The following is a 22,099-nucleotide window of genomic DNA, read 5'->3' on the forward strand; positions in this document are numbered from 1 at the left end:
GCCCTGGCGAAATGTGCATGATATCGGTCAGCAACACAGGCCCTGGTGTAATGTGGATGGCCTCAGCCAACAGCACAGGCCCTGGTGTGGTGAAGATGGCCTCACAGGAAGCACTGGCCCTGGTGTAATGTGGATGGCCTCAGCCAGCAACAGTGGCCCTGGTGAAATGTGGATGGTATTGGCGAGCACCACAGGCCCTGGTGTAATGTGAATGTCCTCAGTCAACACCACTGGCCCTGTTGTATTGTGGATGGCATCAGCCAGCAACACAAGCCCTGGTGAAATGTGGATGGTATCAACGAGTAGCACATGCCCTGGTGTGGTGAAGATGAAAGACGAAATAAAGCGTTTTTGTACAACTTCATAAAGATAGCTGTAACTTTTGATAGAGGACTCAGACACATATTTATGGCTTTCTCTTATAGAATTCAATATCCCCGTGTTGACCAAACAATTTTTGCAGCTGTTTGAGCTAAGATTTTCAAATTATTCACAAAATGAAAACCTATACTTTGTTTCGGGCGAGCACTCCATTTGAATGCATGTAACAGTAAGAAACGCAGTGCCTTGGCGAAATAAAGCGTTTTTGTACAGCTTCATAAAGATAGCTGTAACTTTTGATGGAAGACTCAGACACACATATTTATGGCTTTAGCTTATAGAATTCAATATCCCCTTGTTGGGCAAACAGCTTTTGAAGACAGTCAAGCTGCCTCTTTGTTTGACAGTGCAGGTAACCCGTTGGTGCAGCTGCAAACACAGATTAACGATCTGAGTAGGAAACGTGATGCTGTTATGTCTAGTATTGCTAATATGGGTAATGTTCTGATGAGAGATTTTTTTTAGTTTTGTGTTATGTTTATTTGTAGCTTCATTTAAAGGAAGAAGAGCTTGTGAATTGGAACCACCACAGAGAAAGGGAGTGAAAACATTTGTGCAGAGGAATGCTGTGACATACGATACTACCTCCTGTGTTAACAGACAAGTTAACGGTCTCTCTCTCTTTCTCTCCTTATAAGGGAATGTTTTTGTTTTCTATACATACCAAGTTATCTCCTGTTTCAACGGACAAGCTAAAGGTCTCTCCTTTTAAGGAGATATGATCAGTTCCATACATGCCACTCCTACTGCTGTGGAAACTTGCTTGAAGTATAAATAAAGAATGTGCTAAGAGCCCTGGGCGGTTTTCCTCTGTGTCACATCTGTTCTGCACACGTATCAGATCGGACCAGGGACGGGGAATCGTCCATGTATATGTACATGAAAAAGATATCTTGAGTTTGAGTTTATTTGCCTTCTAACAATTTTCTCCTCACATTTTCCAACCAGATCTGTTGTCTACATTCCAAGAGAAAAGGTGATTGTACCTTTTAGTGGGGAACCAGCAAAAGATTATTTTTTTTTTTTTTTTGAAAATATTTTTATTGAAAAAAGAAAACAACAGTACTTGCAGTTACTGAAATACAATCAACCTTTCTTCATTTTCCTAAGTAAACAAACATACATACATATATATATATATATATATATATATGGAAAAAAAACACAACGCCCCCCAGTCCCACACAGATCAACACAACCATCAAACATAGAGGAATATAACAGTAACAAAAGTAGATTTAATCAGGCAATACCTCTAGACTAGCAAAATAAGAGATAAAGGGTTGCCACTTGTGAAAAAATTTGGCTGTGCAACCTCTCAACGTATATTTAATTTTTTCAAGTTTTAAAAAAAACATGACATCTTTAAGCCACCGGGAAACAGTAGGATACTTAACAGACTTCCAATGCAACAATATTAGACGTCTCACTAATAGGGATGTGAAGGCTATAATATCCTTTTGTGTGGAATCAAGTGTAAGTGAGCGAACAGGAATCCCAAATACAGCAATCAGAGGACAAGGATGAAGAGTTACCCCAAGAACAGTTGACATAATAGCAAAATACCCTGTCCAGAAACCTTGTAGCTCAGGACCAGTGTTGGGACTAACGCGTTATTAAGTAACGCGTTACAGTAACTACGTTATTATTGTGGTAACGAGCACGGTAACTAGTTATTATGCCAAAATCAGGAACGCGTTAGTCGTTACTGGGATTTAGATAGGCTCGTTACTCGTTACTTCGTGTGGTGGCTATCGCGGAGCTTCCACAGATTCAGTAACATTAGCAAGTGGTGCACTCTAAAAAATGATTCATGGGGTTAGTAAGTAAAGCTTAAAATCAATAGCTTTTTCCACATAAAAAATTAAGTTTGTTGCATGTACACATTGTAATCAGTTGATAACTTAATTTAATGAGTTGGTCGAAATGAAAATAAAGAAAACAGTCTTAGCTCAGTAATATATCGATTTTGAACAGACATTTCTGTGTTAACTTAACATGAAAGTGTATTCAGTTAATACAACTTAAAAATCTCGTAAGCGTCCTTTAAAAGCTGAGTACAAGGCTGACTTGCCCGGACATGTTGTGCTCTCAGACCACTGATCGAAAGAAACGGAGGCAAAGAGAGAAAGCGGAGAAGCGCCATTTTGCACGGAACGTTATCAAACGTTAAAGCTTTGTGGTGAGTACAATTTTTTGCCTTGTTTTATTCACAGCAGCTAATAACTCTAACTTTAACTCTATCAACACGCACTGCAAGAAATCCTTTTTACACAACACTAAACTCTTCCTCGGCGAGTGGTGGTGATAAGCTAGTAACGTTACACTTCTGGCTAACTTGTGAAGTAATTCGACCGTAACATTAGTCTTTGTTAAGTTTTGTTTTACAGTGGCAGCCAAATGGTGTTAATTGACACTGAGCTTCTGTAGCAGTAGTTTTAACTCTGCAAAGACAGGGTAATACACGTTTTTCTTCTTTCTACTTTGAAATCGTTGCAGCGTTGATGAAGGTTTGACCAGCAAAAGGCTGGGCCGTTTTACATTCATGACTAAACAAATGTAGGTTACTGAGTATACATTCGGTTTAACATCGATGCATTTTGATGTTTAAGTCCTAGAGTTATTTTTATGTGAGATTGAAGTTTGTTAATTGAGCCCTAGCTGAAGAACAGCCTGTGTCAAAGTTCAGTCAAAAAACGCGGGCGAGGAAGCGAACGCCATGTTGTAGAAACGCCACAGGAAAGATCTTAAGTAACACTCATAAACTAGTTGTTTTGATGTTTTGATGTGTGTGATGTGTGTTTTGTGTGTAGTTTTGTGTGTAGTTTTGTGTGTAGTTGATGTGAACTCTCTCAGAAAGAAGCGACTACATGAGAAAGCACCTGCAAAGAATGTCAAAAAGCCAAAAAAGTCAGAAGTGAACTATTTACCTCCTCACCCACAAGGAGAAACGGAAGAAAGTTTGGAATATGGAAGAGTGGAGCTCCTCAGTGAAGTGAGGAAGAGGGACAACTGTCAGATCATCAGTGACAAAATGACGAAGACATTCTCCATTCGCAGGCAGGAAGTTGTCAATCAAGCACCAAAAATCAATGACCTGAAAGAAAGATGGCCTGCTCTTTTTGATGCAGTTCAGGTAAATATTTTTCCATAAGATAATTTGCAGTATGTATTATTTTAAAGTAAATTGTATACATTAACATATTGTGCCTATTTGTGCCTTTTTTTTTATACAGATAAACCAAGAATTCAGAAGGATCACCACTGTTAACCTGGAGACAACATTCATGGCAAAGCTGGACCAGTACTCTCAGAAAATAATGTCCTTGCTGTCCTCAAGAGGAGGGGCTGCAAAAATGCGCATTCGGCGCATCCAGAACATGCTGCTAGAGGTATGAATGAATGAAATGTAGTTTATTTCAAATAGGATAATCCACTTTTTTTTTTTCCAATAGGTGATATTGAGTCTTAAAAGGTAGCTATTTACAACTCAACTATGTCAAATTATTGTTTAGAGCTTGAGGCACAAATATCAATTAAAACTATAAATACTTAATAATAAAATAAATTATAGGTGATGTGGATCATGATTGGCAGAGTAATTTGCAAGATTTTGCAGTTTTTCTATTTGTTACCTGGATTTTTCAAGTTCATGAATTGATCATTTCAGAGAAATGGCTCTTTGAAATGATCAATTCATTATTTTGATTATCACTGGAAATCTATAATTGGTACAGTTCAGGCCATATAAAGTCAATCCTTTTTTTTTTTTTTGGATGTAATTATCAAAAACCCATCCTCCTCGAAGAGCAGTTCGACATTCTTTTTCTTATTCACAGGACGATTCTGTGGAGAGAAGGCGAGAGGTCGCTATCCGTGGCTTAGTGGTGTATCTCAGGGAAAAGGAGGAGGATCTCTTCAAAGAGCAGGTAAATCAGACATGACTATACTTTGTATTAGAGCTACGATCTAATCTATTATTAATTGATTTCTAAATTAATCGGCAACTATTTTGATAATTGATTGATCGGTTTGAGTAATTATTTTAGAAAAAGAAGTCCAAATTCTCTGGTTTCAGCTTCATAAATGTGAATGGTTTCTGGTTTCTTTACTCCTCTATGACAGCAAACTGAATATGTTTGACATTTGAGGTCATCATATTGGGCTCTGAGAAACATTGACATTTTTCACCATTTTCTGACATTTTCTGGACCAAACAACTAATCAGATAATCGAGAAAATTGTTAGTTGCAGCCCTATTTTGTGTTACTCTCATGTATAAGTATGATTACTTAAAACATTTATATTGATTCTGACCTACCAGGATGGTGGCGGGGATATTACCAATGAAGTGATGAAGATTGTAACCAGAGGTGCCACAACGTCTGATCCAGCCAGCGCAAGGATCATACTTGAAGGAACAGAAGTCCTAGCAGACCTGGATGTACCCAGAGCCTGTGCCTTGCTAATGGGGCTGATATATGCACTCAACCTCAGCTACCCAAAAGAACTGAAAAACACTTTTGAAGTGTTTCAAAAGATATTCCTCGAGCTGGATGATCTGAAAGCCAGTCCTAAGGTAATGTCACTAAAAAGTAAACTGTTGTACTAAAAAATGTGAAGAGTGAGGCTATCCTCAAATTAAACGGGAAATGTTCCACTGTTGTTTGCAATGTGTTGTGTTACATACTGTACAGTAGGCAGTCGGTGTAAAGTTGAGCGTTGAGCATTAAGTACACCTAGTTCAAAATAATGCACTTTAAAAGGATAGCTCGGGTCTTTTGAAGTGAGGCTGTATGAGGTACATATGTATAGTGAGTGTATTACACACAGTAGATGGCAGTCAGTAAGCTCCACCTACGGAGAAGCAGACGGGGCCACCGGCACGCAAGATGAGCCTCCATCCTAATAAAACTGATGTCAGTTTAAATGTACATTATATCAAGAATATGTTTACTGCTTTATTTTGCTATCAGACAGCCTTTTCTGTGAGGAAAGAGAAGTTCTACTGCTTGTTGTTTCAATCGCTCTGGCCCACCAGCGTCCATGGACAAAAACAGCAATTTTACCTGACAGCACACAGGAGTTGCTGGTCTCCTGCTGCCTGATCAGTAAGTGTAATTGTGTTATTTGGTGACTTTGGTGTTAGTTCGGGTTAGTTCAGATTTACCAAAGTCACACAAACAAACTGAGCCTATCGTGCGTGTCGGTGGCAGGAATGTGCTGACTGCTGTCTACTGTGTGTAATACACTCACAATGTACTTCATACTTAAAAAAACCTAAACTATCACTTTAACACAAACAAACTTGAATCAGAGCATGACTGTCAAAATCTTCAGTCTTTTTGAGACAGATTTACAGGGGTGTTTTATGTCATTTATTTTATGGAGGCAACAATTTTGTCTGCTATTGAAATGTCAATGAGTCTGGAATGGTGGACTGGTGTTCTAATAAACAGTTTGATCATAAAACTGAAATTTCAATGTGTAATTTATTGCATAATTGTAAGTTATAAGTTATTGTAAGTTATTAGTACTCAAAAAAATGAAGGTAACAATTTGCATGGATATTTCTGAGTAGAATAAAAGTAAAAAAAATAAGTTTTAATAACTAAATGGAGTAATTTTTAAACAATTAAAATTAAGTTGGTTCAACTTAATTAAGCTTGTAGAGGACAAAGCAAATCATGTTGTTTGTACGTAAGGAATAGAGTTTGCCTAACTAGAGAACTCTTGTGGCATTTATGCTATAGTGGCTAAGCTGAAGTAACTTAAAAAGATCCATGCAAATTGTTACCTTAATTTTTTTACGTTAAGCCAGCAGATCTTTTTTTAGAGTGTGGAAGCCAGCAGGTGGATGAAGGAAAAGGGACGCAGAAGGAAAAGAGACCCGAGGCAGCCGCCGGTCCAAGTGTGAACTGAACTTCAGGTAAGAAGTTATAACCTGCAGTCTCTCTGGGTCAGATATAAACCAAGTTTAGGTGGAGTTTATTTTCGTTATTCCGACTATTGCGTGCTAGCTAGCATGACGGAGTTTCTATACAGCTGGGTGGGTGCTATGAAGTTAATGATGTTGAACTTTATTTTGTTCATAAGTTATTAGAGTTGCCAACCGTCCCGTCTGGTATTCAGAGAAAATATTACGCGTTTCTTATTGAGGTGAAAAGGAACAGTTTATCCCGTAATTCAGCTACAATGAAAAAGACACAAAGCTGGAGTTATTCTGTCTTTGCTGCACAGCTGCCTCTTCTTCTTTCATTCTCCCCCCTCCCTCTCCTGTTTCTACTTCAATCATGAAAACTGATCAATGATCAGCTGATCAGCTTTTCTCTCTTGTTTATTTATCGCCCACTTTGCACCAGAAAGAGGAAACCAGAGGATGTCTGGATAAACAACAGCAGCGCGTTTAAGCTTGATCAGCTGTTGTTAGAATTTATTTAATATTAATTTCTAGTATCAGCTGATGTTTGCTGGAGCCACAGCTGCAAAAAAGCTGCTGGTCATGATATGGTTTGGTTATGTGGTGAGAGGGAAACATGAAGATGAAACCAGGAGATGTCCTTACTGGATCATCAGAGCTGTGATGGAGAAACAGGTTTACCTTTTAGGTGACATGAATGAGTTGAAGGGAAGTTATGAACTGTTTCTGAGAGACAAATAACCCCAGGATCCTTTTTTAGGTAGCTGACAGCTGGTAACTGTGCAGGGGCGGATCTAGCAAAGTGTTGCCATGGGGCCAGGTAGGGCATTAACAGGGAGAGGGGGGCACAAAGAAATACTTTTCTTTCTTATTCTCATTTAAAATATCTAGCTTTTAAAAAATAATTATCTGAATCTTACAACAAACGATTGATAGATTGATGCATATATACCATCAAAACAGTGTACATCACTGTCACAACAGTGTTTATTTTCATTCAAAGGCTTTAAGATTTTTCCTATAATGGCGGGCCAGTCTCTAGTCAAAATGCCCGGGCCAATTTTCTGTCCCAGTCCAGCCCTGTATGCAGCTCATCTGCAGTCTGGTGTTACCTACATCTTCCTATTCAGAAGGCAGAATTTCCGAGTTCTGAGTACAATCGAAAGCACCACGACTGCACTTTTTGTATTGGATGTAAAAGGCGCACATGACGCTGTGACGTAGGCTAGAATCATGGCAGCGGTCAATGACGGTCCAGGCGTGGGATTTCTCTCGTGGAAATATGCACATTATCTTTTCCTTTCTATTGGTAGGTGGCACAGTGCACTTGTGGCAAGTAAGCAAGCTAGAAGACTGGCAAAGTTATGGAAGAAACACATTAACAAGAGAATTCTGAGTAAAACCAAAGTTACTTTCCCTAGTAACTAGTTACTTTGAAAGTAACGAGTAACTTGAAGTAACTGAGTTACTTTTGAGAGAAGTAACTAGTAATGTAACAAAAAAATGTTTCGGCAAAAATAAGGGAATTGACTGAAATAAAAATAAAAATTTTGGTAAGATGTTCAATTTAACAACATTAATCTTACTCTTAATCTTAATCTTAAAGAAAGGGGGAGATTACCCCATCTTTGAATATCAGATGTGATCCTTGATATAAGAGGAAACAAATTTGCTGATTTAAGGCCAGCTAGAGAGCGAGTCACGTTAATCCCTAAGTACTTAAACCCAGATGGACTGAGACAAAAAGGTAGATCAGACTGTTGAAGTTGATGTGCTGCCGTATTAACAGGAAAACACTCACTTTTCCCCAAATTTAATTTATAACCTGAAAACGAACTGAAGTTCTCCAGAATACTTAAAACAGCAGGGATGGAGCATGCAGGGTCAGTCATATATAATAACAAGTCATCCGCATACAATGATACTTTATGTGTAATTCCATTACGGATGATTCCCCTGAATACAGAAGAAGATCTCAATGTAATAGACAGAGGCTCGATGGCAATGGCAAAGAGTAAGGGAGACAAATCGCATCTGTAACCGGAAGGTCGCCGGTTCGATCCCTGGGCTCTCTGTCCTGGTCGTTGTGTCCTTGGGCAAGACACTTTACCTTACTTGCCTACTGGTGTTGGCCAGAGGGGCCGATGGCGCGATATGGCAGCCTCACTTCTGTCAGTCTGCCCCAGGGCAGCTGTGGCTACAACTGTAGCTGCCTCCACCAGTGTGTGAATGCGAGAGTGAATGAATAGTGGCATTGTAAAGTGCTTTGGGTGCCTTGAAAAGCGCTATATAAATCCAATCTATCCATTATTATTATTATCCGTGGGAAATTCGGACCTGTACAACAAAGAGTAAAATGTTTTAAAGGTAGAATTAATTTCCAAGGGATCTGTAGTAATATTGTCATAAGAGTGTTTAATACTGGGTATCACACACGAGGAGGCCTGACGTCATAACTGATGTGCCAACAAGCGACTAGCCTTGTCACCATATTCGTAATATGAGCCACGACTGCGTAGTAATAAGTGCTCAGCCTCTTTGGTTGACATAAGATCAAATTCTGCTTGCAAATCAAGGCGCTGCTTCAGTAATTCTGGACAAGGGTTCAGTGTATAACTTTGATCAAGGTTACTAATTGCAGCTATAAGTTCTTTAAGCCTGACATTAACCTTTTTATTAGCACGGACAGAGTAAGAAATAATTTGACCTCTCAGGTAGCATTTAAGAGTCTCCCATAGCAGAGAATATGAAACAGAATCATCCTGATTGAAGGACAAGAACTCCTCAATAGAGCTTGAAATAAATTCACAAAATTCTTTATCCGCCAGAAGGAGAGAGTTAAATCTCCAAAGTGGAGGACTACGTTTATGGGTAGAAAGCTGAACATCCAATAGCAGAGGAGAATGATCAGATATTACAATACCAGAATAGTCGGAAGAATTAACACATGAATTAAGAGTTCTGTTGATGAAAAAATAATCAATCCTGGAATAAGACTGGTGGACCTAAGAGAAAAATGAAAATTTTTTGATTGAAGGGTTGCGAAATCTCCATGGATCAACAAGCTCATTCTGTTTCATAAAATCTGAGAATGTTTTAGACATAGATGATGGAGTCAAATTACGAGGACTAGATCGATCCAAAATTGGATCAAAAACACATTTCAGATCACCACCAATGATCAGCAAATGTGTATTCAGAAAGGGGATGCTACTCAGCAATCTATTAGCGAATTCAGCATCATCAAAATTCGGGGCATATACATTGACCAACAAAACCTTTTTCTGCATTAGGGTACCAGCAACAATGATGTATCTACCATTCCTATCAGCGATAACATTGGTCGAAGAGAATTGAACTTTCTTATTAATGAGAATGGCCACTCCTCTGGCTTGCGAATTAAAATTTGAGTGAAAGACCTGACCTACCCAAGGGCAATATAACCTATAATGATCCTTAATGCGAAGATGAGTCTCCTGTAAAAATGCTATGTCAGAATTTAGACGTTTCAAGTGAGTAAAAACCTTAGATCTCTTAACAGGGTTACCCATACCTCTGATATTCCAACTAATGAATCTAAGAGGCATACCTGACCCAGCAATGCTGGGGTCTATATTGCCATTAACCATTTATAAAAAGGAAGCGGAAAAAGACCAAACCAAAATGCCAGGGGCCATGAAGAGCCGAAATGGGACAGCCCCCCCCAACCAACCCTGAACACAAATACACCCCAAGTCTCCACAGAACAGAACAAAGGAGACAGCAGTGTACCCCCAAAGTAGCAAAAATGATTCACCGAAGTGACTGGACTAATTGGAGTCTAAATAAAAATAAAAGCGAGAGAGGGAAAAATAACCTCTCGCCAACTTCTCTACAGTATAACAGTGTGCGCGTAACAGTAAACATGTTTTTTTAAAAAGGGAAAAATAAAAAGGAAACCAACCAACCAAAAAAGATCTCACAGTACAAAATATGACTTCCTCAGAAGGAGAACTTTCCAACAAATCACCGAAAGTGTATAAAATTAAAAATAAATAAATAAAATAAATACATACATAAATAGATAAACAATTAAAACAAAAACAACCAAACAAAAAAATAAATAAATAAAAATTTAACAGAAACAAAAAACAACCCAGTCCTGTGCAAATCAATGCAGCAAGCTTGGAGAAGATTGTGCCGGACTGGTCCGAAGTTCAAGAGTATATTATATGATTCAGTTTCAATAAATAACAATGAAAATAAAAGGAACCAGCACACCAACAGTACAATAACTAGCACAATAGCCTAAGAAAACAATGCACAGGTGGCGTTAAACCTAAGGAGAGCGTGAACCCTTAGCAGCATTACAGCATCAAACTGAGGGGCTATCGAGGCTCACCCAGAGATCAAAGTTTTGACATAATCACTGGCCTCCTCTGCTGAAACAAAGTCCTTCTTGACACCCTTATATGTGATGCGGAGTCGCGCTGGATGAAGCAGGCCATACCGAACACCTTCAATGCCACGGAGTTGCTGCCTGACCGTGTTGAATGCAGCACGAGCCCGTGCCACCCTGGCGGTGTAGTCGGGGAAGACTGAGATGGTCCGATCTCCAACTTTAATCTGTCGGCGTTCTCTAGCTCGTCGTAAAATGTCAACACAGTCAGTGTGGTAATGAAACCTGCATACAATGGCTCGTGGACGGTCGCCGGGCTTAGGTGCCGGTTGGAGGGTCCTGTGCGAACGATCCAAAAGCGGCTCCTTCCCCAGATCAAATGCTTCTTTCAGCAAGGAAGCTACGGCAGCAGTGGTGCACGTGTCAGGGCCCTCCAGTACTCCCACTATCCTAACATTGTTGCGCCGCGACCTGGACTCCAAATCTTCACACTTACTTTCCAGCTTGGCTACATGAGCTGTGAGGCCCTTGATAGTGTTTTTCATCTCAGCTATATCATCAGAGCAGACAGTAAGTGCGTGCTCCATCTCCTTCACCGTACCTTTTAGCTCAGACATGGTAGCGTCATTGGCAGCTTTATCGATCGCCAGCTGCGTCTTCACCGCCTGCAGGTCGAACTTAATGGTAGACAAAGCATCACCCAGAGTGTCCTGAAGTTCTTTTTTAAAGATGTCGGCGATATCTTTCCTCAGCGAAGCCAGCAACTCGACCTTGAGAGCCTCCATATCAGGATTAGCTTGACATATGGGGGGCTTTGCAGGAGACGACGGCTCACTCGAGGGTGTGGTCGCGGTTTGCAAACTAGGCCTCAGTTGTGTTTGAATAGTACTGCGGGTTTTAACATTTTTTGCTGCCATTTTACGCCGGCCCGAGTAAAACTTCTCAACAAGACAATCCACAAACCAAAACAGGACTGGAAATATGGCCAAAACGCGCGAATAAATAAATAACAATTTAATCGAAATCGGCGGGAGCTCCCAGACTCGCGTCCTACTCCATCAAAGCTCAACCGGAAGTCCTCCCAACAAAAGATTCTTACACTGTTGATGAATGAAAGGGTCTGCCCTAGAGGAAGTTAAGTTACGTATGGCAGACCAGGTGAAGCAACCGAGTGATCTATTTTCATATTTGAGGGATGGTCGGGTACGGATGGTCGTGAAAACGTTCTTGTAATAACTGACGTGTTCACCAAGTTCAGTCAGGCATTTGCCACACAAGATCAAAAAGCAGATACCACAGCTAAGATTATCCTGAAAGAGTGGTTCATGAAATATAGGGTACCAGAACGCCTGCACTCAGACCAAGGCAGGAATTTTGAAAGCGCAGTGATTGCTGAGCTATGCAACCTGTATGGAGTGAAGAAAACTCCCTCCCTGAGCCTGGTTCTGCCGGAGGTTTCTTCTTGTTAAAAGGGAGTTTTTCCTTCCCACTGTCGCCAAAGTGCTTGCTCATAGGGGTGTCATATGATTGTTGGGTTTTCTCTGAATCTATTATTGTACAATCTACTGCACAATATAAAGCGCCTTGAGGTGACTGTTGTTGTGATTTGGCGCTATATAAATAAAATTGAATTGAATTGAATATGATGGGCACTTTGTGCTGTTTACACTTGTTTGTGAAGCTCTGTGAAATATTCACTATTGATTTTTGTTAAAATTATTCATATTTTATTTTAAATAAAGAAGCTTTTGTATATTTAAGTTAAGCGACCTTGTGGCTCTAACTGCTCAGTGTATCTTTCTCTCCTAAAGCCCTCTTACAAAGTCTGGTTCAGATCTGATCTTACATACATTTCAGTATTCTGCAAACCTCAGATGGTGTAATAGTTGCATCTGGCAGAAAATATTGGTATGTTCTGTTGCTCTTTGATCTTTGTCTATGTAATTTTGCTGTTTTAAAGATAGCTGAGACTTGTTGAAGTCTTGAGTATTTCATTTTATTTCATGTCATAATTTTATAAATGTTTTACAAGGTAAAATAACCCTCAGCATAGATGTTGTCACACAAAATACCCATCGAACAAGTAGTACTTGCCTTACCCCCTCCCTGAGGCCCTGTATATATATTACATACTAAGGAGGAGCAATGCATAAACTTTACTTACTAATGCTTAAATTATGTCATTGTTATAAACTGTTTATTAGGGCAAATGTTTTCATGAATGGTCGAAATGAATTATGATGAATTGTGAATGATTATTATTTCTATCCTTTAATCAGTGAGGTAATAAAGGAACAGTGAACCTAATTTCCTTAGCTTTTGAGAATTGAAACATCTCACATTTCCGACTGGGAACTCGGAAATTACGAATTCCGACTTCATCCGGAACGCATCATGGCCTCTACAGAGATACTTCCGGGTCACGTGTCAAAGAAGTTTCCTAAGCAAAATGGACGAATAGAACGCACCCTGACTTACGCAAGCGATCTGGACTTTCCAAAAAATAATATATATTTATAGGACTGAATGTGCTTTAAAACATCGCTCCACGTAGATTCGACATTCCCGGCAATATTGTCCAGTAAAATAATAAAGTTTCCTTTGGTCCCACCTTCTTAAAAGTAACGGCCAGTCACAGCATTAGTGGTTCAACAAAGCTCTATCTGATAGGCTAGCTAGCCTGACAAGCTGGGTCAGTTATGAATGACGAGTGGCTGTTTCTGACCAATGAGCGTTTAGGACGTAGACACTAAGCTTATAAATGACAAGGTGACGGTTTATCGCGTCCTGCCTTTTTTGACTGCAGCTGTGCACAAGACCAACTAATTCAGGACTCCCTGAAATCCGTATCTAACCGGTAATATTTGCCTGTATTACTTCATACACTTCGTCTCTACTCAGTTAAGGCGTTTTATTATTTTTTTTCTGGCATTTAAATGGCGTAGTATATCTGATGTTCGTATGTCTAATTGTTAGTGGTAGCATTGGATTGCTAACATGCTAGGACGTTTATTGAATGATGTGGTTCTGATGAATGACAGAATTGTATCTTTAGCTGCATTCATATACGTGAACTTAAGCTAGTATTAAGATGAAGAGTCAATTTTGCTGTGGTTGTTGCTTCACCACTCAAGCAACGGGTCCTATGCCGGATTTACGGCGGACAAGCTACCATGACAGGAAGCTAAACGTAAAGTGTCTGACAGTCTGGGCCTGCCGAGCTTTGAATCAGTACGCGCATGCAAGGACGCCGCTGTGGACACGAGTGGTGTCACATAACCTTTTGTCACTGCATCTTAACCTGGCTTGAAATGGTTTAGTGTCGTGCGCCGTGCTTGTCGTCTTGGCCTTATGTGCCTGCTTGCTGTCCACTTTTGACCTTCAGGGCTGTGTGCTAAGTAGCTTAGCTCCGGTGCTGCTCTAGGACAATAATTCAACCCCCCTGAGACCCCTGTCTAAGCAGGGGACTTAAAGGATTGAAACTAAGTTGTTGGTTTTTTTTCCTCAGTAAACTGGCCTTTAAAAATAAAATTACGACTCTGTTCACAGTAAGTAGAAATGTCCTGAATTGTATCAAAGCCATTCATTGTGCAATGTAAGTGGACATCTATCAGTTTGTTTAGAGTTGATCCTGATAGTAAGCATTCAAATTGGATTAGATGAGGTGCATCAGGCAACAGCAAGCCCATCACAGTTTTTGCTATCATACCCGTCCTGTATTTGAAATGGCTCTTCCTTTATTAAATAAAAAATAAAAAACTTACAAGATCAATTTTGCACATGGAAACTTACTTGCACATCTTGAAAGACATACTGTGGATAAAGGGTGCAGAACTGGGATCTCTACCTTGTCAGTTCTTGGGGTTTTTATTCTTTGAAACAAATATGAACATTGTTAAATCCCATCTTTCCCCAAAAAATGTTTATCCACTTTCCCACATCACCATGACTGTTGTATATCCAAATTGTGGATTGCCTAAATGCATACCTGCCAAGTTTTTGAACGTCACTTCTGCCTTCTCTAACTGAAGCTACTGTGTCACCTTGGACTGAATCCTTCTCACTATCTATAAATGAATGTGTCGGAACACTAACTTTAAAATTTCTCTCCAGATTCCAGCCATGTATCTCTGCACCAAGTTTGTCACTTCTCCTGCTGTGGTATGTTACCTGATAATGTGATAGTTAAATCATCATGTTCTTCATTAATTCATGTTTTAATTGTTTGCAGATTTTGGGGTGAAACATAAACCGTTCAAGTTTCAATTGGTTTTATTTTCATGCAAAGACTTATCAGTTACTTGGAATATTTTACCACAGGGATGTGAAAGCAGTGTTAACATAATATGATCAAATCATGCAGCTTGAACAGTGGCATTGCCAGCTAGAAACCTTTAACGGCATCTTGATGTACAGTGCAAAACTCACAGTGCCAACTGGGTTGGGCGATTTGCTTCATAGTCCAGTCATGCTGCTGCGTGTTGATGTTCACGCCAAAATATAACACTTGTGCTGTTTTGAAAATGCTGTGAAGAGCTTTAAATTAAACACAAATATATTTATTATCACTTAACCCGGTGCTTGGTTCTTCTCTTGGTTGCTCAGATTGTTTACTTGTAATGTTTTGGTCTGCTTACAGCTGCGTGGGGGTTCCAGAGTCCTGACACGGCCAGTCACAGTTTCTCTCTTCAACAGACCTGAAGGCACAGTGGAGCAACAGGTCAATACTTTCACTGAATCACTGCACTGTTCACTTGCAACATGTAAAATCAGTACTGTGATGTGCTTATGGGATGAGTGACATGACTCAAAACTGATTTAAGTTTTACACTGAGTGGTGGTTTCCAAAAGTAATTTCAAGGATCTTGTTTAGATGCAATCAGTTTGTTAGTTAAAGGCTGCAAATGTTTCAAATTGTTAATGTAATACTCATAAACATGCATTTTCTTTTGTCTTCACCCAGGCCCTGTTGCCAGTCAGCCAATCTGCAGTCCTGACCCGCTCCTTCCAGACCAGCACCATTTCCTGTGATATTGACACTGCTGCCAAGTTCATTGGTGCTGGTGCTGCCACAGTTGGTGTGGCTGGTTCTGGAGCTGGAATCGGAACAGTGTTTGGCAGCCTTATCATTGGCTATGCCAGGTAATGTTTTTATGAATCAGCTTGAAGGGTTGCATAGTTGTTTTGGGGGGGAGGGGAGACTACCAGTAGTGTCTGTTTTAAAACTTCACTAATTTGAAGACTTGAAAGCTGGTCAAGCTGTCATCAGTTCCTTATTTGCATCGACAGACATTGGAAGAGTCATTTTAAGCATCTGACTAATGCTCTGTCTTCTATACATCTATAGCAACATATGAATACTTCATTTCTCTCACTAAAATGAGCAGCAACACATACTATTAATGGCTGATTTCTTCAAGCCATTGAATAAAACTAATAATGGACAGAAAATGGTGGCTTGCTAAATTCTCTTTAACCCTTGTGTTGTCCTTGGGTCATTTTTGTCCTCTAAAGAAATCTTTTGCTATCAAAAATGTGTTTTTATTAATCAAATGGTCTGAAAATAGAAGTTATTCATTACTATGCTATGCATGATTGGAATAAATTTTAAGTAGTTTGATTTATTTATGGGGTTTTTATTGGATTTTATAACCTTTGGGGTCATTTTGTCCACGAGGACCACAAAGTACAAAGTGTTGCAAAGAGCCGTATTTTCACACCATACTGCTTTCAAACATCTTTGATCTTGGATCACTGATGTGTGGGGTCAAGCACTGGTCATAACAACCATAACAACAACAGGCAGCACAATGAGGAGGCAGGTGCTCTATATTCAATGAAATTTTATTTATACTGCGCCAAATCACAACAGTCACATCAAGGTGTTTCGTATTGTAAGGTAGACCCTACAATAATACATACACAGAAAGTATGCTCACAAGCCTCCATTGCACTAGAGATTTGCATACTTTGATAAGCATACTTTTGTTTTACCATGTTGTGCAAAGCAATGACCAGTAAGACAAAAGCATATATTGTCCTCTAGTATAATGAGGGAGAATCACTGTTCAGGAAGATCCAGGGTTAGAAGATAAAGAAAATATTATCCATTTTTAGAGCACATGCTACCCTTTCTCTGAAAAAGCACATCACCCACCTGCAGAAGTGGAAGAAGGCTATGAAGTGATGAAGAATCTGAACTATGTTCAAGTAGGTTCTCAGGCATCCAAGACATTGTAGTCTGAGGAGCTTGGAAAGAAAGTGACTGGGCTTAGCAGAATTAGCAGATGACCTGCTCTATAGCCAACTCAATGACAAAAAAGGAGGGACAATGAGAGAGGAAGGAAAAATGGATCGAATGCAGCTGTAGGCATATGTGGGTATGTTTATTCTTACGGCCGTGCATCCAGTAGAGTCGCTACGGCCAGTTTATGACATCCTGAGTCTGGTAGAGAAGTTTTCATACTAACACAATATTAATCATAGAAGCACAAAGGTTATATTTCTTGATAAAGACACAATAGATGATGATCGTTCATGACACAAACGTGCTCCCATTTGAGGTGTATGCAACAAGTGGGTGTTTCTCCTGCTGTGATGTGAGATCCTGGTACTGATGTGACTGTATGAGCACAAAGTCCCCTTCAGAGGACTCTGTCCATTCCAACAGAACATCCCAAGTAAACCAGGGAACTATGAGATAAAACCATGGGCAGTATATGATGCCAGGTCCAGCTGTACATGGAACATGCTAGTGTACAATGGCAAACAGTCTGTCCTGTAGTCAGGACACATGAGTTGTCCCTAACATTGCAGGCCTGCAACTGCAGAAAAGAATGCTGTCCATGATGGGACCAGTGCAGAGGAATAAACATGAGCTTCCTCCTGCACTTGTGTCAAATATGGACACGCTTTTGTTCTCATGAAAGTTTGCCTTCACTCAGACCCATGCCGTGGTGTTCCTACCATGCCAAAATATAGAAAACTGTCAGGTAATGAGTTGGAATAAAGTTGAATAAAACCTTGAAACACAGAGATGGGTTATATTTTATACTTGTTGCTTTATAAACAGTCAAAGCAAACAGGGTCATTTTTGAGCCCAGAGGATGACAGATGTGATTATTTGCTGCCAGTAAAAAAAAAAAAATAAAATAAAAAAAAAATAAAAATTTGAAGTAGTTTAAAAACAGCTTTCTAAATTAACTTTGACATAAACCTGACTGTGATAATCTGTTAAAGCAACAGACTCTGGTTGTGAAACAATAATCACAATAACTGATTTAATTTATTTTTTACCCGAAAACAAAGAAATTCATTTTTATGAGGTTTTATCAGACTTAAATTTGAAATGGAATAAAAGAAATTGTATCAAAATGTTTGAATTAAGTTTTAATTAAGTGAGGGAAAAATCCACTTCATATTAAGTATCAATCAAACCAGATGGGGACATTTTTGACCCCTGAGGACCACAGGTGTGATTATGTGCTGCCATTTAAAAGATTTTTAAATGGTTCAAAAAAACTTTCTCACTAAAGTTCAACATACAGCATTCTGTAGTTAGTCAAAATTATCTAAACAATTAAATATTTTGTTTTGTTTTATTTCCACTTGAAAACACAGTGTGTTTTCTGGTGGTCACCAGACCTTTATGTAAACAAGGTCTGGTGGACCTAAAATGTATAATGTAGGGTAAATTTTGTGTTAATGTGTTGGTCTTACGTAAAACTATGGTGTAACACTGAATTGATTGACAATTTATACTTTAAAAAACACTCAAATGAAGTGGGGACATTTTTGACCCCTGAGGACCACAGGTGTATGGAAATCAGGAGGACATTATGAGGGTTAAATCAGTCTGGAAATTGAACTTTTGAAATCCCATCCAAGAAAATGTGCCTGAGAGCTGCTTCTTGATCTCAGAACAAACTGAAAATCAGGTTGTAGTATAAATAGTTGCATGATGGGGGGGGGAAACAAAAAAAAAAAAAAAAAAAAAAAAAAAAAAACATAAACCTGTGGGCTTATGTGGAAAGTGGGTTCTTGAAGCACTTTGTACTAAAATGTTAGTTGGTACATTATCACTCTGCTGGTGACAGAATCAGGGAGTTTTTGTCTTGTAGGTAAGGCTGTGTATACATTTCCACCAGGATTAACTACATTACTGCAGTCGTTAACATTAAATGCAGGAAGAAAAGCTAAAAGTGGCATACCAACACAATCCCCAACTAGACTTTGAGATGTGCCAATGTGAAATTAATGGTCCATTTTATTACTAACAGTAAAACCCCTGAAAATTCCATAAATAACTATAAGCTCTTAGACCAAAATCTGTCAGAAATGTTGCAAAGAGTGTAGCTAGTACATTTCTTGTTGTAGATGGTGAGACTTTGTGCTAAAATTGGTACTACAGGTCTGTTGTTCGAGGGGGTGTAAAAGTGACCCTGCAAGATGACCTACATGTATTTAGTTGTAATGGAACAGAATCTGAATGTATCCTTGTACCTGTCTGCTCTCCTTCACAGGAACCCTTCCCTGAAGCAGCAGCTCTTCTCCTACGCCATCCTAGGCTTTGCTCTATCTGAGGCTATGGGCCTCTTCTGTCTGATGGTGGCATTCCTAATTCTGTTTGCCATGTAAACCTGGAAATGCACCCAATACCTCCTTCACTTCAACCCCTTGTTCTCCACTTCCTTGCTTTGTCACTACCTTCCTTCCAAAGGGAAGAGGGCTTTCTCAGAACCAGAACTCTGAACAAGCTCCCAGGCCATTCCAATCAACAGAAAATATTAAAAGAAAATATTTACAACTGAGGTTGAGCCTGAAGTCTAACATTTTTATGTTCCTACAGTTATTTGTTTTTGATATAAGGCTTCATTTGGTGGGGGAGGGACAGTCCTTCAAAAATAAATGGGTTTAATCTAATATTGCTAAGAGTGTCAGCTCTTTATAGGATGAATGATGCTCTGTCATGCAGGATTTGTTTGCATTTCATGTCTTTCATCAGCAGCACACAACTTTCAAAGAGCTGTCTGCAGTACATGGGTCAAAGTGTTTAATTTCATACCACTTTATTAGGCTCTTGACACATTATGACCATATAGGGAAGAAAAGGTCATGTTTTAAAATGAAACAACATACAAAATAAAAATGGAAATCACTGACTTAACAGGAGTCCATACAGCCATGATGCAGCCCATTAGAGCAACGCTAGATTGAAAATGACATGAATGCTTAAACAGTTGTCAAATCATGTCACATCCTCTGACCTTACTGAGTGGAGGTTCTGGTTTACATCTGCCAATTTCCAGTGCCTTTCCCTTAACATCTCTTCATTATGGTATGAAAGAAGGCACATGGTTTAAGTTGGAACCAACTTTGTACGATCAACTTCTTAATTATAAACCCCTCATGGTAAGATTCCCTCAGCAACCCTTAAATGTATCAAATTTTAAGATTTAATGCAAGTTTTCTTGAACTTTAAGCACAGTCAGCTCTATCGTGATTTGAACCACTGTAGCTAGTTGCATCAGTGATTCAAAAGGAGTTTGTTATACAACAGTGTCATTACATTTCATCCATCTCAGTCCTTAAAGTCTGACTACCAAATGTGAGTGACCCTATCAGATAAAATTATGCCAACCTGGAAAGTTGAGTAAATAGTTACTAAATGAGTAAAATTCAAATAAAATGCATAATCTCAGAATTTTACGTCCTCAATCACATAGTAAAATAAAAGGTGATTATTTTACTTGTCTATGGCAGCTTTATTTCATTAGCTCATGGTGTTTAAAAGAAGTGAGCCAACCCAAAAAATGAGTCGTTCAACTATTAAATGAATGTACTAGCAATAACCTGCCCTGTGGACAGAAATAACTGAAAAGGCAAGGCAGTCCTTTACCTCAAGGGAATGAACAGCAACACTTGCCATTTCCATCGACTATTTGTGGACTTGTATGTCAATCGTGCTCGCACTATATTGTCAAAAATATTCACTCACCAATCCAAATCATTGAACTCGGGCGTATAAAGTCAAGCATGCGGGCTGCTACAAACATTTGTCAAAGAATGGGTTGCTACCACAAGTACAGTTGATTCCACCATGGTACCGTGATAGGACACCTCTGGTGCCACAATTAGGTGTGATATTTCTTTGTTACTAATTATTCTGGAGTTAACCGCTGGTTGCATTGTAACAAAGTGGAAGCCATTGAGAACAACAGGAACTCTGCTGTTTTTGTGTGGCCTACCACTTTGTGGCAGAGTCAGTGGAAGCTTAGGCATCTGTGTGCAGAGGTCACCAACTTTCTGTAGAATCAATAGCTGCAGATCTCCAAACTTAATTTGGCCTTCAGATGGATCAAGAACCGTGCATGGGGAGCTTCATGAAATGGCAGCTGCACCCAAGCCTTACATCACCAAGAGCAAAGCATTGGATACACAACCACTGAATCTTTGTTGTTGTTTGCACAACAATGGAATTGGATCATATTGAGTCTCCTGCAATAATAACTCCTTCCATCAAAATAACAGAGCAATTACACAGCTATTGCATATTTGCCTAAAGCTAGTCTCAGAGCAGCAACGTTATAGTTCGATTGAGCACTTAGTGCCATTACTGCCCTAGAGGAGAAAGTTGTTAGTCCCTGCCTCCTGTTTTGCTCCTGCCAGAGGGCAAGAGCTCCGATGGAGTAGCCTGGATGAGTTGGGTCCTTGATGATGGTTTTTGCCTTGTCAGACACTGAGAGGTTCTGGTAACCTTTTTGAAGTGCCTTCTTTTCTGTGCTGTAGTGCAACTGCTGTACCACACACATACAAAAAGTGAGTATGCTTTCAATGTAGTAGCAGTAGAAGGCCAGTAGCAGCACCAGGGTAAATCTTATTACGTTACGGACACGGCTGTGCCTTTATCACCTTTGTAATGTAATCAGATCAGTCAGGAAGGCGGGTGCCTGTAAAACGTGCAGATTTTAAAAAATGAATGCTAATCTAAAATCAACACAAACACTCATATTTCTTAAAGTTTTGCAATTAAAAAAACTGCAGGTATACAAGTCTAAGGGGACTGTGATTACACAAATATTTGTGTGGTATCTACAGTGTAGATATGTGTTTTTAAAGTATTACAGTAGTACTAGAAGACTATTCTTCAAGACAAGAGTGCCTGTGCTGTGACAATGTCTCGATAGCACTAAATTGTTCAATCAATTGCGCAAAAGATTTTCACAAGTGGTGCCCTCTATTGAAGAGTCACCACTGGAGGAATCCTCACAAGTTACCTGCTGATGAAAAGTGGCTGTATGGTTGTCCCATTCTTCCTGAAATCTATACTAACTCCTTAGTCTTGAAGATGTCAAATAGACAACTGCTCCACCTCATCCCTATAAGGTGATTCACCCCGGCCAAACATGAGTCTGTGGTGA

At 39.4% G+C, this 22,099-nt stretch overlaps 2 protein-coding genes and 1 long non-coding RNA gene across 3 annotated transcripts; all 3 read left to right on the top strand.

Moving 5' to 3' along the window:
* Positions 1-2,512: 2,512 nt before the first annotated feature.
* Positions 2,513-5,430, top strand: LOC120742591. Its single transcript, XM_040045988.1, has 5 exons — positions 2,513-2,563; positions 3,327-3,517; positions 3,618-3,773; positions 4,221-4,310; positions 4,706-5,430. Exons 2-5 carry the CDS (start codon positions 3,416-3,418, stop codon positions 4,991-4,993), a joined length of 636 nt encoding a protein of 211 aa, XP_039901922.1. The 5' UTR covers positions 2,513-2,563; positions 3,327-3,415; the 3' UTR covers positions 4,994-5,430.
* Positions 5,431-13,410: 7,980 nt separating this feature from the next.
* atp5mc1 (ATP synthase membrane subunit c locus 1) lies at positions 13,411-19,601 on the top strand. Its single transcript, XM_040045915.1, has 5 exons — positions 13,411-13,536; positions 14,793-14,840; positions 15,319-15,399; positions 15,643-15,821; positions 19,202-19,601. The coding sequence occupies exons 2-5, from the start codon at positions 14,802-14,804 to the stop codon at positions 19,314-19,316; spliced, it is 414 nt and encodes a 137-aa protein (XP_039901849.1). The 5' UTR covers positions 13,411-13,536; positions 14,793-14,801; the 3' UTR covers positions 19,317-19,601.
* On the top strand, positions 15,828-18,652 carry LOC120742544. Its single transcript, XR_005697884.1, has 2 exons — positions 15,828-18,151; positions 18,494-18,652. It is a non-coding gene; the product is annotated as an uncharacterized LOC120742544 (long non-coding RNA).
* Positions 19,602-22,099: the final 2,498 nt, after the last annotated feature.

The sequence above is a fragment of the Simochromis diagramma genome, unplaced genomic scaffold (assembly GCF_900408965.1).
Source record: "Simochromis diagramma unplaced genomic scaffold, fSimDia1.1 OVJJ01000150.1, whole genome shotgun sequence".
Classification (NCBI taxonomy): domain Eukaryota; kingdom Metazoa; phylum Chordata; class Actinopteri; order Cichliformes; family Cichlidae; genus Simochromis; species Simochromis diagramma.

Excerpts from the sequence above, each read along its gene's own strand:
- LOC120742591 (XM_040045988.1), top strand. The coding sequence starts at position 3,416 with ATGACGAAGACATTCTCCATTCGCAGGCAGGAAGTTGTCAATCAAGCA. Across the intron at positions 3,518-3,617 it reads CTCTTTTTGATGCAGTTCAG|ATAAACCAAGAATTCAGAAG; the intron begins GTAAATATTTTT and ends TTTTTTATACAG. Across the intron at positions 4,311-4,705 it reads AGGATCTCTTCAAAGAGCAG|GATGGTGGCGGGGATATTAC; the intron begins GTAAATCAGACA and ends CTGACCTACCAG.
- atp5mc1 (XM_040045915.1), top strand. The coding sequence starts at position 14,802 with ATGTATCTCTGCACCAAGTTTGTCACTTCTCCTGCTGTG. Across the intron at positions 14,841-15,318 it reads TTGTCACTTCTCCTGCTGTG|CTGCGTGGGGGTTCCAGAGT; the intron begins GTATGTTACCTG and ends GTCTGCTTACAG. Across the intron at positions 15,400-15,642 it reads AAGGCACAGTGGAGCAACAG|GCCCTGTTGCCAGTCAGCCA; the intron begins GTCAATACTTTC and ends GTCTTCACCCAG.